The 14,661-nt window shown below is 42.1% G+C and overlaps 1 protein-coding gene across 1 annotated transcript; it reads left to right on the top strand.

Annotated features, from left to right (window-relative positions):
- The first annotated feature begins 317 nt into the window (after positions 1-317).
- On the top strand, positions 318-6,167 carry ecsit (ECSIT signalling integrator). The gene is made up of 8 exons (XM_022747836.1): positions 318-408; positions 859-1,019; positions 1,709-2,114; positions 2,226-2,449; positions 3,325-3,382; positions 3,601-3,749; positions 5,497-5,602; positions 5,698-6,167. The coding sequence occupies exons 2-8, from the start codon at positions 879-881 to the stop codon at positions 5,970-5,972; spliced, it is 1,359 nt and encodes a 452-aa protein (XP_022603557.1). The 5' UTR covers positions 318-408; positions 859-878; the 3' UTR covers positions 5,973-6,167.
- Positions 6,168-14,661: the final 8,494 nt, after the last annotated feature.

Genomic DNA, 14,661 nt, shown 5'->3' with positions numbered 1-14,661 from the left:
TGTAGACTTACAAGTTAAATAAATTAGATTTCCCTCATTCTTTTTTTTTTCTTTTTTTTTTGAGTTGAATTAAGTGTTTTATTTATCTTCCACTCCTCACAATTTAGTTTAAATCCATCTATTTAAAAATGTTTTGGCATCCACAACACGAGGTAACTTCATGGCACTTACTATCTATTTCAAAAATATGTTTTTATCAATTTTAGATGAATGTAGAAAAGAATTCAACAAAATGTACAGAACAGCGGTTTGAGGAACAAGTTTGCGCTCATGTTTCTGTTGTTTGGGGGAAGAGAATGTGTGCAGGACCAGGATGTTCGGTTCTGACACGGTTTTTCAACATGGAAGCGTCCACAGAGAGTGAACTGTGAAGGAGACTAGTTTCTCCGACCCTCGTCGTCTTAAATGGTGGGTACTGATCAAAAGATTGTATAGCTATGTTAGTACATTACATGCTGTTCATATGTCATGTGTTACACAATAACAGTTCTTAATAATAATTTGTTTGACACTTTGTCTTAATACAGCCCCTCTTATATGACATATGCGAAACTTCATACACAAATGTAGCCGTTTAATGTTTCCGTATCTTGTGGTAAATATTTCTTGGTGGTAGAGGCTGAATGAAGAAGGTTTATGAACAAACCAGAGCCACTCTTCAGTTCCGGTTGCACAAATTCAATAAGTTAAACACCATTAAATTGTTCTTCAGTCATCATCACAGTGTACAGTCATCTTCTACGACAGACTCAATCGTGCCGGGTGTTGACACTTAAAGTAAAATATACTTTCTACAATTGTCAGGTTTAAGATTGTAATTCACTATGTCTGAACACTGCGCTGTTCTGTTCGCTGAAGGTCAGTGTGATGGTTCGGCCATGAAGTGTTCCCGCTGCCTGCTCCAGCTGCAGTGTGTCAGCCTGGTGGGCCATTCAGCCCGGTCTGCTGCCCGGTGTGGTGCTCTGCTTCAGACAGCCTCCTCCAGTCAGCCCAGCGTGCTGCATAACGCCCAGCACCAGGTAAACATAGTAAACCAGACTCTGCTCAAAATATTGTTCATTTAGTGAAGCTAGCATTATTAGCATGAGGTAAACATAGCAATAATATGGAGCTGAATAAGAGGCTGGCAGGTTGCTGAATGGAGGCACAACATACAGGTTTACATGGTGACTCTGCTCAAAATATTGGTCACGTAGTGATGCTAGCATTATTAGCAAAGGCAGCACATCTCATAAGAGTGACTGGTAGCTTTTCTGAATCATGGGAGTCTAGTCTTCAGGATCAGGACACATTAAGTCCACTAAGCAGGATTTACTAAACGAATCCAAGCCAAGAAACTCACATGTGCAGAGCCACACCAACAATGAATGTATCCTACTCTCAAGTATTGTGTGTGTGTGAGTGTGTGTCTGTCTGTCTGTCTGTCCATCCATCCATCCATAGGCTGATACATCTTATCCCTCTGTGCCAAAAAACATTGTTTTTTTATTATAACTCAATCCCACATACACCCTCCTGCTGCCCAGGTACCCATTAGATGACTATATGTGGATTAATCCACCACTGAAAATAGTCCCCAACAAATGCACCTCTTACCTCTAAACGTTTGTTAAAAACATACAGTGACCAGCTTGAAATTACAAAAGTAGACATATCATGTATGTTGTGTTGGGTATTACTGTTTCATGCACGTATAATTCACCTGCAGGTGTTGAGGCTTTTCCACACCAGCCCAGCTTGTGCCAAGAGTGAGCACATACCTGCAGAGTTTGATCATGAGAACAACAAGAAGAGGGACAAGTCTCTGATCACCCACGATGACCTGTTTGAGCGGGTGGCCCAGGAGGCCAAAACCAAAGCCACGTTCAATAAGGTGGTGGATGTCTTCACCAAGAGAGACATCAGACGGCGGGGTCACGTGGAGTTTATCTACGCTGCTCTGAAGAAGATGCCGGAGTTCGGCGTGGAGAGAGACCTCGCCGTCTACAACAAGCTTCTGGACGTTTTCCCCAAAGAAGTGTTTGTGCCCAGAAACTTCATCCAGCGAATGTTCAACCACTATCCCCGACAGCAGGAGTGTGGAGTGCAGCTACTGGAGCAGATGGAGAACTACGGTGGGTGTCTGTTAGAGAGGGTCACTCCGGACCGGGAGAGGCAGGGATCTGGATCCATCCTTTCTAGATCTGTCTGTCTGTCTGTCTTCATTTTAAATGATCATCTTTCAGGTATCATGCCCAACGTGACGACCAAAGTCCTGCTGGTCCAGATCTTTGGAGAGAAGAGCCACCCCATGAGGAAGTACCAGCGCATCATGTACTGGTTCCCCAAGTTCAAGCACATAAACCCCTTCCCGGTCCCCCAGCAGCTGCCGGAGGACCCGGTGGACCTGGCTCGCTTCAGCCTCAACCGCATCGCTAACGACCTGGACGCAAAAGTCACCATCTACCAGGTACAGCTGTAGGCTTTGTGTTGGACTTGGATTGTTTGTGTGTGAAATATGAAGTTGCGGTCAGGATGTGGTTAGCCTAGCTTAGCTTAAAGACTGAAAACGGGGAAACAATTAGCATGGTTCTGTCCAGAGTTCAAAAATACACGTAGAGAGGCAAGACAATGTGACTCCACCTTTATCTGCATTGACGCATGAATTTGTCTTAAAACATGATCAGATCTCCTCAGTTACAAGAATAAACAAACACAATCTGTTTGGTCTGGTTTGAATCTATTGATTAAACTCACAGGAGACATCTCACCACTCTGTGCTGCTTGAGGCTTTAATCCTCGCTGATTGAACTTGTAGCTGTATTTTCTTTTGTTTTTTTTGTTTTGTTGTTGTTGTTTAGTCAAACTACAAAGGCTGAGAAAAGAACTGCCCAGGTTCCAGAGCTGTAATTTTCGTCATGTGAGTTATTAGGTCAAATTAAGACAAAAGTCAATGTGGTTTTGAATGAGTTTTTATGCCTCCGGTGTCGCTGGCGTGGAGGCATAAAAACTCATTGTTTTCGGTTTTGTCTGTCCATCTTCGACACAATATCTCAGTAACGCCTTGACGGAACTTCTTCAAATTTGGCACAAACATTCACTCGGACTCAAGGATGAACTGATTAGATTTTGGTGGTCAAAGGTCAAAGGTCACGCTGATCTCACAAAACACTTTTTAGCCATAACTCAACACTTCACATAGCAATTATGACAAACTTTCACACCAAAGTTTCTCACACAGTGTGGAGCAGAACCTTTGAGGAACTGTTGTGCTGTGTTGTGGACATGAAGATGAGGATGTGTCAGCTTTTATCAATCAATCTCTTCATCCTCTCCTCCCACCAGCTGCCCTGCACAGATGTCACAGAGAGCGGCCAAGAGATAAAACTTCCACATATAGTAGGTATGGAAAAGATTCATGTGCTTTACAACATAACAGTAGTGGATGATTTTAAACCAGAGAACCAACAGTAACAAAGCAGGAAGCTGCATTTTCTCCATCTTAACCCTGAAAGCTATAGTTAAAAATGTTATTATTTTAGTATCAGTGCACTGGAGGGATCATTTCCCAGACTAAAATCTCAGTGTCTGTGTCTCCTCTCCTCCCTGCGCTGACACCAGGGATCCAGAGCCCCGACCAGATGGAGCTGCTGGCCAAGCACAACCCGAGCAGGCCGGTGTTTGTGGAGGGCCCCTTCCCTCTGTGGCTGAGGAGGACGTGTGTGTACTACTACGTCCTCAGAGCCGACCCCACACCGCCCGAGGAGAAGGTGGGAGAACCCTGTTATTAACCATTTTTTAAGGTTCATTACAGTTAAGAGATATTGTTGATCTCAATGTGAAATCAGTGTTAAATCAGTCACTGATTTTAAATAGATCAAATAAGGTACTGTAACAACATCGACATCCTGCTTCTGTCTGACCCTGACAGTCTGGATGTCATAATAAACCAACACAACAGGAATGAACCTGCTGGTTGGCAGCGATTGAAATCATTAAAACTCATGATTTCTTATATTTTAATCAGAAGAAATCAGAGGTGTAATGGTTCACGTATTCGTGCCGTGCGGTACAGGATGTCCAGTTCGGTTCGTGTTGTGATACAAATGAATATAATTCAGGTTTGACCGTGCAGGTTACATGCAGAACGTTTCGTGTTCTGATGGTCAGTCTACGACACGTTGGTGAATAAAGTCAGACAGATACAGTGAACACATGTTTCCTCATACTGCGCCCCGGTCACTTGCCTGGTAGAGTGTGTACCATAAAGGCTTAGTCCTGACCACAGCGGCTCCATGTCATTCCCTCTCTCTCTCTATCCCTCTCTCTCTTTCTCTTTTTCTCTCTGTCCCTGAATTTCCTGTCTCTCTCTCACTGTGGCTATCAGAATAAAGACGATGTGGATACATCATTCTCTCTGCTAAAAATGTATCAATCATTTTCTACATGCCGCACTTTAACGTATCTTTACTTTATTATATTGTTTATTTCTTATTTATTTGATAACCTTCTGAAGCACTTTAAGTCTGGTTAGTGGATTGCAGCAACATCAATAATAGCTAGATGACATAGGTGTGTGTGTATTTTTTTTTTGTGTTTTTTTTTAAAGAAATGTGCCTTTATGTGCATTTGTTGTGTTCAAGAAAGTCATCCAATTTGAAATTATGGGCAGTTTGTCTCTGGGTTACATGTTTACAATTACACCTTTATGTTTACAAGTTAAATTCATTATAAGTTAAAAGAAATGTCATGTTTGTGATGCCTTGTTTCCTTACTGTATCAAAAACATACCGACCCTGAACTAAAAACCGAAATGTGAATTTTGCGTAAGATTACAACGCTAGAAGAAATGCAGCAGGTATAACCCCTCTGTGTGGGTTAGGGTTAGTGTGTTTTGTGCGATTGTGTGCAGCTCACTCTCAGAGGAAGGTGTTCCTGGTTAAACCATGTCGGTCAGGTGACAGGTGTGTTCACAGTGTTTGTGCTCTGAAAAACGTCACAGCTCGGAGAAGGAAAAAAACCTTTGTTTACATCAGTAGAGCTGATACATACCCAGAACTACTGCAGAGTCATGTGACCTGGGCCTGAATGCTGATTGGACCCTTTCACACTGAAGTCAAAAGCCGGATGTGAGCAGGTTTTTTGTACAGGGTAAAAGGGACTGAAGTTACAGGATGAATCCAGGACGTCCTGGATCAGGGCTGCTCACTACAGAATCTTTACAGACATCAACTTGATACAGAATGATGTTCCTTCATCCAGACAGTACAGACAATGTTGTTTGTCCATCTTACTGAATTAACATTATTAGCTACAGTGTCTTGATAACTGGAGAATTTAACAGAAAGAACAGAAACCAGTCAGAGAACTGTTCCAGGATCTGTGATCTGATCTTTGCAAAGCTCAACAGAAGCTTTACATTTTAATTCTTTCGTTTATGACCATGTTCATAGTTGCACTGAAATCTCTCTGCATCACATTTGTCTCTTACTGAGCTGTATGTGTGTCTCCACGCAGGTTGAGGAGCCCTATGATCCAGAGAGATGTCTTGACTATCCTCTGCAGCTGGACCTGGATCTGGACCGTGACCTTGGAGACGATGAGAGCTTCGATGTAGAAGACTGTAAGATGTTAACAGCCTTCCTTTTCTTGCTCTTGTGTAACAGAAATCATCATGTTCAGTGTGTGACGCAGCTGTTGTGTGTCTCCTGTGTCCAGTGGACGAGGGTCCGGTCTTTGCCATGTGTATGACCAGTCAGGGAGACCAGGCCACCCTTAACCAGTGGATCTCCGGCCTCCAGCAGAACAACCCCGTCCTGGGTCAGGTCCCCACTGTGTTTCGTCTGGACACTGGGCCCCGGGAGCTGCAGGGGCCGGCTGATGTAGAGTCGGGCCACACCCGCAGGCCTGAACCAGAGACCCAGACCCAGGAGGGGCCGCCTGAGGAAGAATCTGAGGAGGAGGAGCTGAGGAGGAGCCAGAGGATGAAGTAGTGAACATTCAGACTGTGGTTAAAGACTGACAAAGAAATCATGACATACTGTCTTAGAGGTAAATGTCCAGGCTAGTTAGTTGGGTTAACTAGTCTGAGGTTAATTGAACTAGGCAACACACCGACTCAGCTGAACCTGAGGACTCTTACTAATGTTGATAAAGTTCAGGAGTCAAATAAATGACATGAAAACTAAGCTGTGCTTTCTCATTTTGCTGTGTCAGAGGTTGTACATTGGGTCTACAGTTTAAATGAGCGAAGGCAGTGGTTCTCAAAGAGGAGTCCGGGGACCCCCAGGGGTCCTTGAGTGGGTTCCTGAGGGTCCCCAGCAAAAAGGGAAATAAAATTCCATCCATAAGTAACACAATGACAGAATGTATGAATTAGGGATGGGCATTTTCAGTAATATCAATATTCAAGTACTCTCATTTCCTTATGAAGGAGTACTCGATTACTTGCCCCGGGAGCTTCAGGGGCCGCCTGATGTAGAGTCGGGCCACAGCCACAGCCGCAGGCCTGAACCAGAGACCCAGACCCAGGAGGGGCAGCCTGAGGAAGAATCTGATTTTCTATTTTTTTTTTTTTTTTTTTTTTTACATTGGGTTAGTGTGTTTTTGTGCGATTGACATAATATGCAAGTTTAACGCTACATATCTTGAACTGCACGTCAGTGTAGTATCTTTTAATCAAAGTATTTCCCGACATGACCTTTCCTAGTCACGGTTGCCATGGTGCACATAACGCTAACTGAGTTGAACTAATGTAGCCAAAAACAATACGTACGCAGGTGTGCAAGTAGTGAAACGCTACTCGAGTACTCGAGTACTGCAGTACTCGTACCCATCCCGAGTATGAATATGTTGGTCATGGGTGTATTTTAATGGAGGCCTTTCAGAAAACAAAGATGGATGCTGGGGAGTACCACAAAGTAGCTGCCTGGGCCCACTCCTATGTTCTATTTCAACCAACGATCTGCAATATGCTCTGTTTTGAGAATAAAATCATATTGTTTCAAGAAAAAGGTAATAATATGAGAGTAAAGTTGTAATTTTACAAAAAATATAATATGATGAGAATAAAGTTGTAATGTTACAAGAATAAATATTAGGAGGGTCATTTAAATTAGCAAAAATAAACCAGTCTGGTCTTAGTTCATTGTGTATCCACTCAACATTCAGCTTCCTTTTAAGTTTTATGAAGATTAATTGAGTTTGAAGAGTTGTGTTGATTTAACAAGACTCAGTGAAATAACCTGTTTTTACACTGAAATGGTTTTTACTTAAAACAGAAAATCCTGTTACCAGTAAAAGTCAATATCTGTAATGACCACCACTTTTAATTTTCATACCTCTGCACAGGTTCATCTGACACTGACACAGAGCAGACAGGAAGCTGATGAGATAATAAAGATGTGAAAGAAGAAGCCCAAAGGTAGAAAAGGTTTATTACTTAAAAGGCATTTGAACATTCCCTTTGAACTGGTAAACAAGTCAGAGTTACATTCTCAGAAGGTAAATTAGCTTGGTCACTTCCAGCTATTTACAGTGTTGTGACTGCGCAGGCAGTTTGACCTCCACAGCTCTGTGCTCAAACAGAAAATAAGTTTTACTCTTAAGAACAATTATACAAAAAGAAAGTCATGGGGATGCATCCAGAGCTCATCTGTGATATACAACTGTTCATCCATTTACTAATCATGCAGGAAAACCTCTGGATCCTCAATACTCACAAACGAGACACTTCTCTAACATCGAACTACCTATGGATATGAGTAATGCATCAGTTATACAAGAGGAGGTTCAATAAATAATAAATAAAGTTGATCAAAAACAGTCAAAGAAAATTTTGGCATCTCATAACCACTTTAGTATTTTGTGTATTTACAGTGAGAAGACTTTACAGGCTGATATGAACCGCAGGAGGTTTTTACACAGGTGAGAAAGTTTCTGTAAAAAGTTGTCAATACAAAAAGTCGTCCAAAAGGAACACGTATGTAAAGCTCAGGGTTTGAACAGCGCAGGACAGTATCACATAGAAAAACGTGGACCAGTTTCAGATGCCCACGTATCTAACAAGGGTCTGGAACAGTCTCAGACCTGAATGCAAGTCTGAATCCAGACCAGGACAAACTTTATACAAAACTGACAGCAGCTCTCAGCTCTTACAAATATGCCTCAGTATAAAGAGTTTGATTCTTGTGCTGTCGCTCTCATAGCTGATGACACTGGGGGTTAAATCTGAATTAACTGTATAATTTATTGTAAAGAGGTCTGATATGATTCTGACTGAAACACATCCTTCAAAACCTGACACTGTGTTTTTATTTCTTTTCATCCAAGTTATTTCTCTGTTGAACAATGTTTTATATCATCTAGTTTGCTCATCACTGAACAGGTAGTTGGGTCTCTCTGGCTGTAGAGGGCGCTAACCCCAAACTCTGAAGAAAAAAAAACACCATCTTCCTCTTACAAATAAAAAGATGAAGTCATAAACAATAAAACAAACCTTTGCTTGAATCAGTAAACTCGGGGGTTTCACTGCTACAGCCTTACGTGGTCTGGTATGACCAGTAGCTTGTGGTGGCTACTGTTAGCGATGTTAGCAAACTTTAGGTAGATGCTGCCGTGTAGCTGACGGACATTATTCACTCAGTGTGCTGACTTTATGACTCCCTGCTACACTGCAATTTAACAACTGTGACACACCTGAAAACACACATCACATGACCTTTTACGTACACTGAAGCAGATTGTCTACCCTGCAGCTGGTTGCTTTGATGCAGAAAATACTATGAATGAAGAACAGCAACGGCAAAGAGTAAGAACACGGTGGTCATGGTAGTCATGGAAAAGGGTCACGTGATAGTGATAGGACCGTGACGAATCAGGGAAAGATATGTCATAACTGATAAGACCCAATCATGAAGTGAACGCTAGTATCTGCATCGTTGTTTAAGAAAGTCTCAGTTTCTGCCCGTCTAGACTAAAACGCCACTCCGTGTTTCCAAAAGTCTCCATTTTAGGGGCTCAAAAACTCCGGAGTAGTGTGGACGAAGCAAACGTAGCCTAAGTGATGCGTTTTAAAACTAAAACGTGTTAATGTGGACGTAGACGGTGAATTAATCGCATGATGTATGCAAACCCAAAGGGGAAAAACCCTAACCCTTTTCACCTGTTCTCCAGCACTGGTTGTGTTTTCAAGGGTATTTTCATGATCTCGCAGACGTCTGCTCTGCTGAGTTCCCAGAACAATAAAATGATCGCCCTGGATGATTTTAATGTAATCGGCATCGTAAAAAGATCTGAAATATTGGAGTTTTTAAAAACAAATTTACCCAAAATAAACTTGTCGATGCAACCCACTGTAAAAAAAATAATGTACTTTATTTTTCTCAGAGGGTTTGACCAGAGTGCCGAGGTCACAAACAGGGCTAAGTTTTAGCATGTCGCCAATAAACTTTTCAATGGTTTTATCAAAGTAAAATCACAGCGCACCTCAGCAGGACTGTGCTCTCTCCTGCTTGTGCATCAAGTCTACTCGCTCTGTCACTAAATGATGTCTTGAAAGAGTCTTGAAAAATGAAGGGAAATGTCTATTATTCTGGCCTCAGTGGCCACTGTCAGTTTAAATGAAGGGGTTTTGGCCAAAATGCTGTTTCATAGTTTTTCTATCAGATTCAAGTCTGAGGGAAACACTGGATGTTTATAGTTGTTGAGGTTTAAAATTCAAAGGAATAATAAGATTTATGATAATAAGAATTTAGCAAGCAGAACAAGAATCGAAGATATCTGTGTGTCCATTACAGAGATAGGTCCAGGATGAATTTAGCCTAGCTTAGCACAGAGACTGTGTTTCCCAGAATGTTGGTCTAAATATTTTAAATAGTGTCACAGAATCTCATTTGTGGCAGCTTTAGTATAAAAAAAATGTCCTTACTGACTTTCAAGAACCCACATTACAGTCCTGGTAGGAAATGAGGTAAAGCTGCAGCGTTCTCTGTCCAGGTGACTTTCTATGAAGGTAAAAACACGGGATTAAAAATAAAGTAGAATAAATAAAAAGTGTGGGTTTTTTCTCCTGGTCCATGGTCTTCAGGCGACTCCTGCAGTCGTGTTCTCCGCTGATCAGTTCCTGTGTGCTTCTGCAAAACAAGTCAGACACGTTTGGTAAATGAAACAAATGCATGGAGCAAACATTGTGATGATGCTCCTATATAGTTGACACAGGATAACAGGATTTTTATTCTAATATCTGTCTTTTGCTCATAAAATACTCATCAGGCCTCTCAGAGTGAGGCAGGCTGAGAGGGAATGATCATTCTTTCCTTCGGTTCAAAAGCTCTTATTCGTAGGGTTTTAAGCTCCATATTTTCTTCTTCTCCTGTGTTTTATTTGAAGTGTTGATCCATAAGAAGATATATTGGTGGTTTTAAGAACCAAAACCATCTCAGTGTAGTTTTACATCTCCTCTCTCAGGCTTCTCTCTGGAGCTCTAGTAACAACAGGTCAGTGAGCCAATCAGTGATCCAATAAAAATATAGCAGATTTCAGGAAAACACTCAGAGAAACTAAATCCTTCAAGGTTGGATAATGGGGTTGGGTAGGCAGGGCTTGGGGCAGTGGCTGCTTTGTTGTGACATCACAAAGTTCCAGAAGTCCTGACGGCTGGTTTTAAGGCTCAGTTTCTGAATACAGGCTGTGTGCATTTCTCTGTGGACTGAGGCTTTGATACTTTCACAGTATTAATATAGAACCTAGACCTGATCTATAATCAAACTACACATGGACAGAGACCTTTAGACTATATGGACCTTTAACTATTAGCCACCATGACCTACTGGTTTCACCAGCAATAACACCACAAACAACAATGTACCCATCCTTTATGAAAACATCTTTCAATTTCAGAAGAGGATTATTTCTTATTTCTTTTTCTAATATAAACGATACCTGAACAGCCACCTCGTGTTCACTCTGAGGTCATAATGTACCTGCCAGGGACCCGCTGTGCTGCTGGAGCTGGCTGGTGAAGAAGCGCTCCCTCTGGGACACCTGCTCATCCCAGGCCTCCAGGATTCTCTGCCTCTCCCCAGGTTCCAGGGTCAGGGTGTCCGGGTGGGCCTCGTCGATGTGGGCACTCACTCCCTCCAGGGTGTGGGAGTACTGCAGCTCCCCACACACCATGCACACCAGCAGCTGGTTGAGTGGGTCGTAGTCCATGAGGTAGCAGTTCCTCCACACGGCGTCTGAGACAGAACCTTCCTCACCGCTGTTGTTCTCATAGTCAGAGAACAGGAGCTCCGACTCTTCTGTGCAGACGGGGAAAGGACAGTTAGTTTTCTGCAAATTGTAAAGTGCATTCTTTTCATTTCAAAGTGACAGAGTTAATACTCCACCTTCTAGCGGCACTGTGTAGCTTGAGTATGGAAACGATGCCTGATCTGTGTCCACTGAGGTGCTATGAGAGAAGGAGAACAGTTACAGTCATTATCCTGCACAGAGCCTGGAGCAGTGATGCCAGAGGGAACAAAACACCTCTCCCACCTCATTAGATGCTCTGACTCATCAGAGGAGCTCACCCACTGACCCGAGTCCTGCAGGTATGAGACAAGAAAAGATTCAACAAACACATTCATACTAAACTTAATGATTCCCAATTCTGTTTTTTCTTTTTACTGCATGGCAATAAAGTAAATGTAATTTACATGGCTCTTTTTTGTTTGTTTTTTTTCAATAAATCAAGTTGCTTCCTCCACCAATCAGCCAGGTATCAGGAAATATGGTCACAGTCTCTCCTTCCTGAGTTACAGTGTTGAATAATGACCAGAGGAGTTTCTGCAGAACATTATGATGTCACAACGAAGTTGACTTTGTCCTTTTGGATATTAAATATCATCACTTCATTTTATCCTATTAGACATTCCACTTAAATTGTTTCATAATTAGTGAATGAATTTGTGAGTTATGGCCAAAAACATGTTTTGTGAGGTCACAGTGACCTTGACCTTTGACCGCCAAAATCTAATCAGTTCATCCTTGAGTCCAAGTGAATGTTTGTGCCAAATGTGAGTTCCATCAAGGTTACTGAGATATCACATTCATGAGTATTGGGACAGACAACCTGAAAACAATAATACCTCTGGCTCTGACTGTCGCAGAGAGGCATGAAAAAAATAGCCTTCATATCAACACATTACTAAATGGCAGTATCCATATTAAAGATGTTATAGAACTATGGGTCATTGTGGTCTTGGAAAATAAAAATTTTTATGTTTTAAAAACTAGAATCACCTCCTCGTGGTTGTCTCCCTCCTCCACTCAGACTAGTTTCAGGTCACATCCCTGTTTATCCAGTCATAGAAAATATGAACCAATTGTGTGAAATATCATAAATGTGTGAAGTCTTGAGTAATGGATAAAAAGTGTTTTGTGAGATCACACTGACCTTGACCTTTGACCTTTGGCCACCAAAATCTAAACAGCGCATCCATGAGTCCAAGTGAACGTTTGCACTAAATTTGAAGAAATTCCCTGGAGGCCTTACGGAGATATTGCATTCAAAAGGCCAAAATCAAGGTTTTTGAGGTCACCATGACCTTGACCTTCGACCTTTGACTTCCAAAATCTAATCAGTTTGTCTAATCAGAATATCCACACATCCTCTCCAATCACATGCATGTTCCGTTTCAACCATATTGCCAAATATAAATGATTTATTTGGTAATTGACTTAAATGTCTCTTGATCCATCAGAGATTTCATGACTGATACAACATCAGTGATCACTTGTTTACATGATGATGACACTGATGAGAATTACGTATTTACTCCTTAGGTATGGAAATCTAGTATCTAATGACAAGGTATCGAGTATGAAACCAATTTGATCAGTCCAAAAAAGTATCAAAGTTTGATACCCAGTCTTACCTGGACCTGTCCTTGGTAGACCTGTTCAGAACTGTAATCCATTCATGGAAGCAGGTATGTCAGTATTTGGTTAATTTGGTAAATAACAATAATGATATACAGAGCAAATAAAGCTAAGGTTTGCTTTGGGTTTATAACTCAGTTTTAAAGTTTATTTGTGTTTTGTGAGGACAGACAGAGAGACATCATGCTGGACTGTGTCGTACCATCAACAGTTTTTAAGTAAGAACGCGACCTGTGAGGTGTTTAATTATGAGTAATCTGTGTTCTTCATCATTCAGAATGAACATATGAACCATGAAATAAGTTTGTTTACCTGTGCAGCTTGCACCTGTGTCGGCAGGTCATGTGCAGGTAGGATTGGCCTCCAGTTGTTGACAGCTCTCCTCGGGGGGATTCCCTTGTCACGAATGGCCTTCCTGGCTCTCTGCTCCTTCTTCTTTATCCTCCAGTACTCACGCTTCCTCCTCAGAAAGTCCTCCTCGGACTCGCCGGGGATGGGCTTTGGCGGAACCAGGGTGCTCACAGGAGCCAGCTTAGCGGGAGGTTGTGGTTGTATCACATGTGTCGGGCTGTGAAGTTGAGAACTGGGGATTTTCATTGGACTGAGGCTGGAGTTTGGAGTTTGACCGGGGGGTTCGATAGGTTGCAGGTTGATGCTGGACAGTGGGTTGTCCGGGGGCCTCAGAGTAGGGAGGCAGGCGGATGAGTCTACATCTGTGCTGCTGAACATCCACTTCTGTGAAACTGGCACTGCTTGGTGCTGATTCTCTGGAGCTCCTAGACAGTCGGACATGATCTGTGAAGGAACAGCGTTCATGTTCTGCTCACTTCTGGGTGAACAGGAAACACTGGTGATGGGCAGGTTGACCTGGAGTGTGTCTGGCGACTGTTCAGCATTACATGTTGCAGGGCTGACGACCAGGACGGTGGGGATACTGGTGACTGCAGCTAGAGAGGCAATCGATGGCTTGGGTTGGAGAGCTGGTTTTGTTTGAGGATTTACACCTTTAACAGTGTTGATGATAACAAGACCTGGAGCCTGAAAGACAACAACACAACATGGCAATGAAAATATCCTCTCAGTCACGCTCCCCTCTATTTTTGCTGTTATGCCAGGGAGAGGCCACTGAACAAGTCTATAAGCCCTGAAATGTGCTAAGCCTTACAAACAAATTGACATAAACTGTCCAGGTTTCACAGAGTAGCTAATATCTGTAGCTCCACCGAAACAGGGTGCAAAGGTCTGTCTCTGGATAACTTCTGAGGGGCTTCAGTTCTTGGTTTAGATAAACTGAATTCAGTATAATCAGGGTTTATCATCCATAATGAGTAAGAAGGGAAAGGTTTTCACTCTTGTTCACTCTGGTCACTAAGTTTGGAGGAAATAATATCTAAATACCTCAGTACATGGAGTGTATCAAGCACCTAAGGGGAAATGAGCAAAAATTTTATCCCATATGTTTCTGGTTGTCATTTTAATAAAGCCTGGTTTGCATACTGTTAACATTCAACAACTAGAGTGATACTCAGTAGACCATGTCTTCTGTTCTCCATTATAACTTTAATCCTAAAAACACAGCTGTGTGGTTTTATTATATTTTATGACATTTCAGCATTATAGAGTTCATAGAGCTCTGCGGCTGTATGAACTGTCTCATTGCTATGTGGCAACCGCTGTTGTTGTGTAATTTTATTACACATTATTAGTCGCATTAGTATGAATGGCTGCTGCTGCAGCTATGTGCAGTGCAAGTACAAATAT

This window comes from Seriola dumerili, unplaced genomic scaffold (assembly GCF_002260705.1).
Source record: "Seriola dumerili isolate Sdu_G_001 unplaced genomic scaffold, Sdu_1.0 BDQW01000111.1, whole genome shotgun sequence".
In the NCBI taxonomy this organism is placed as follows: Eukaryota; Metazoa; Chordata; class Actinopteri; order Carangiformes; family Carangidae; genus Seriola; species Seriola dumerili.
Note: the sequence above shows the minus strand (reverse complement) of the source record. Positions and strands in the feature narration are given on the sequence as shown.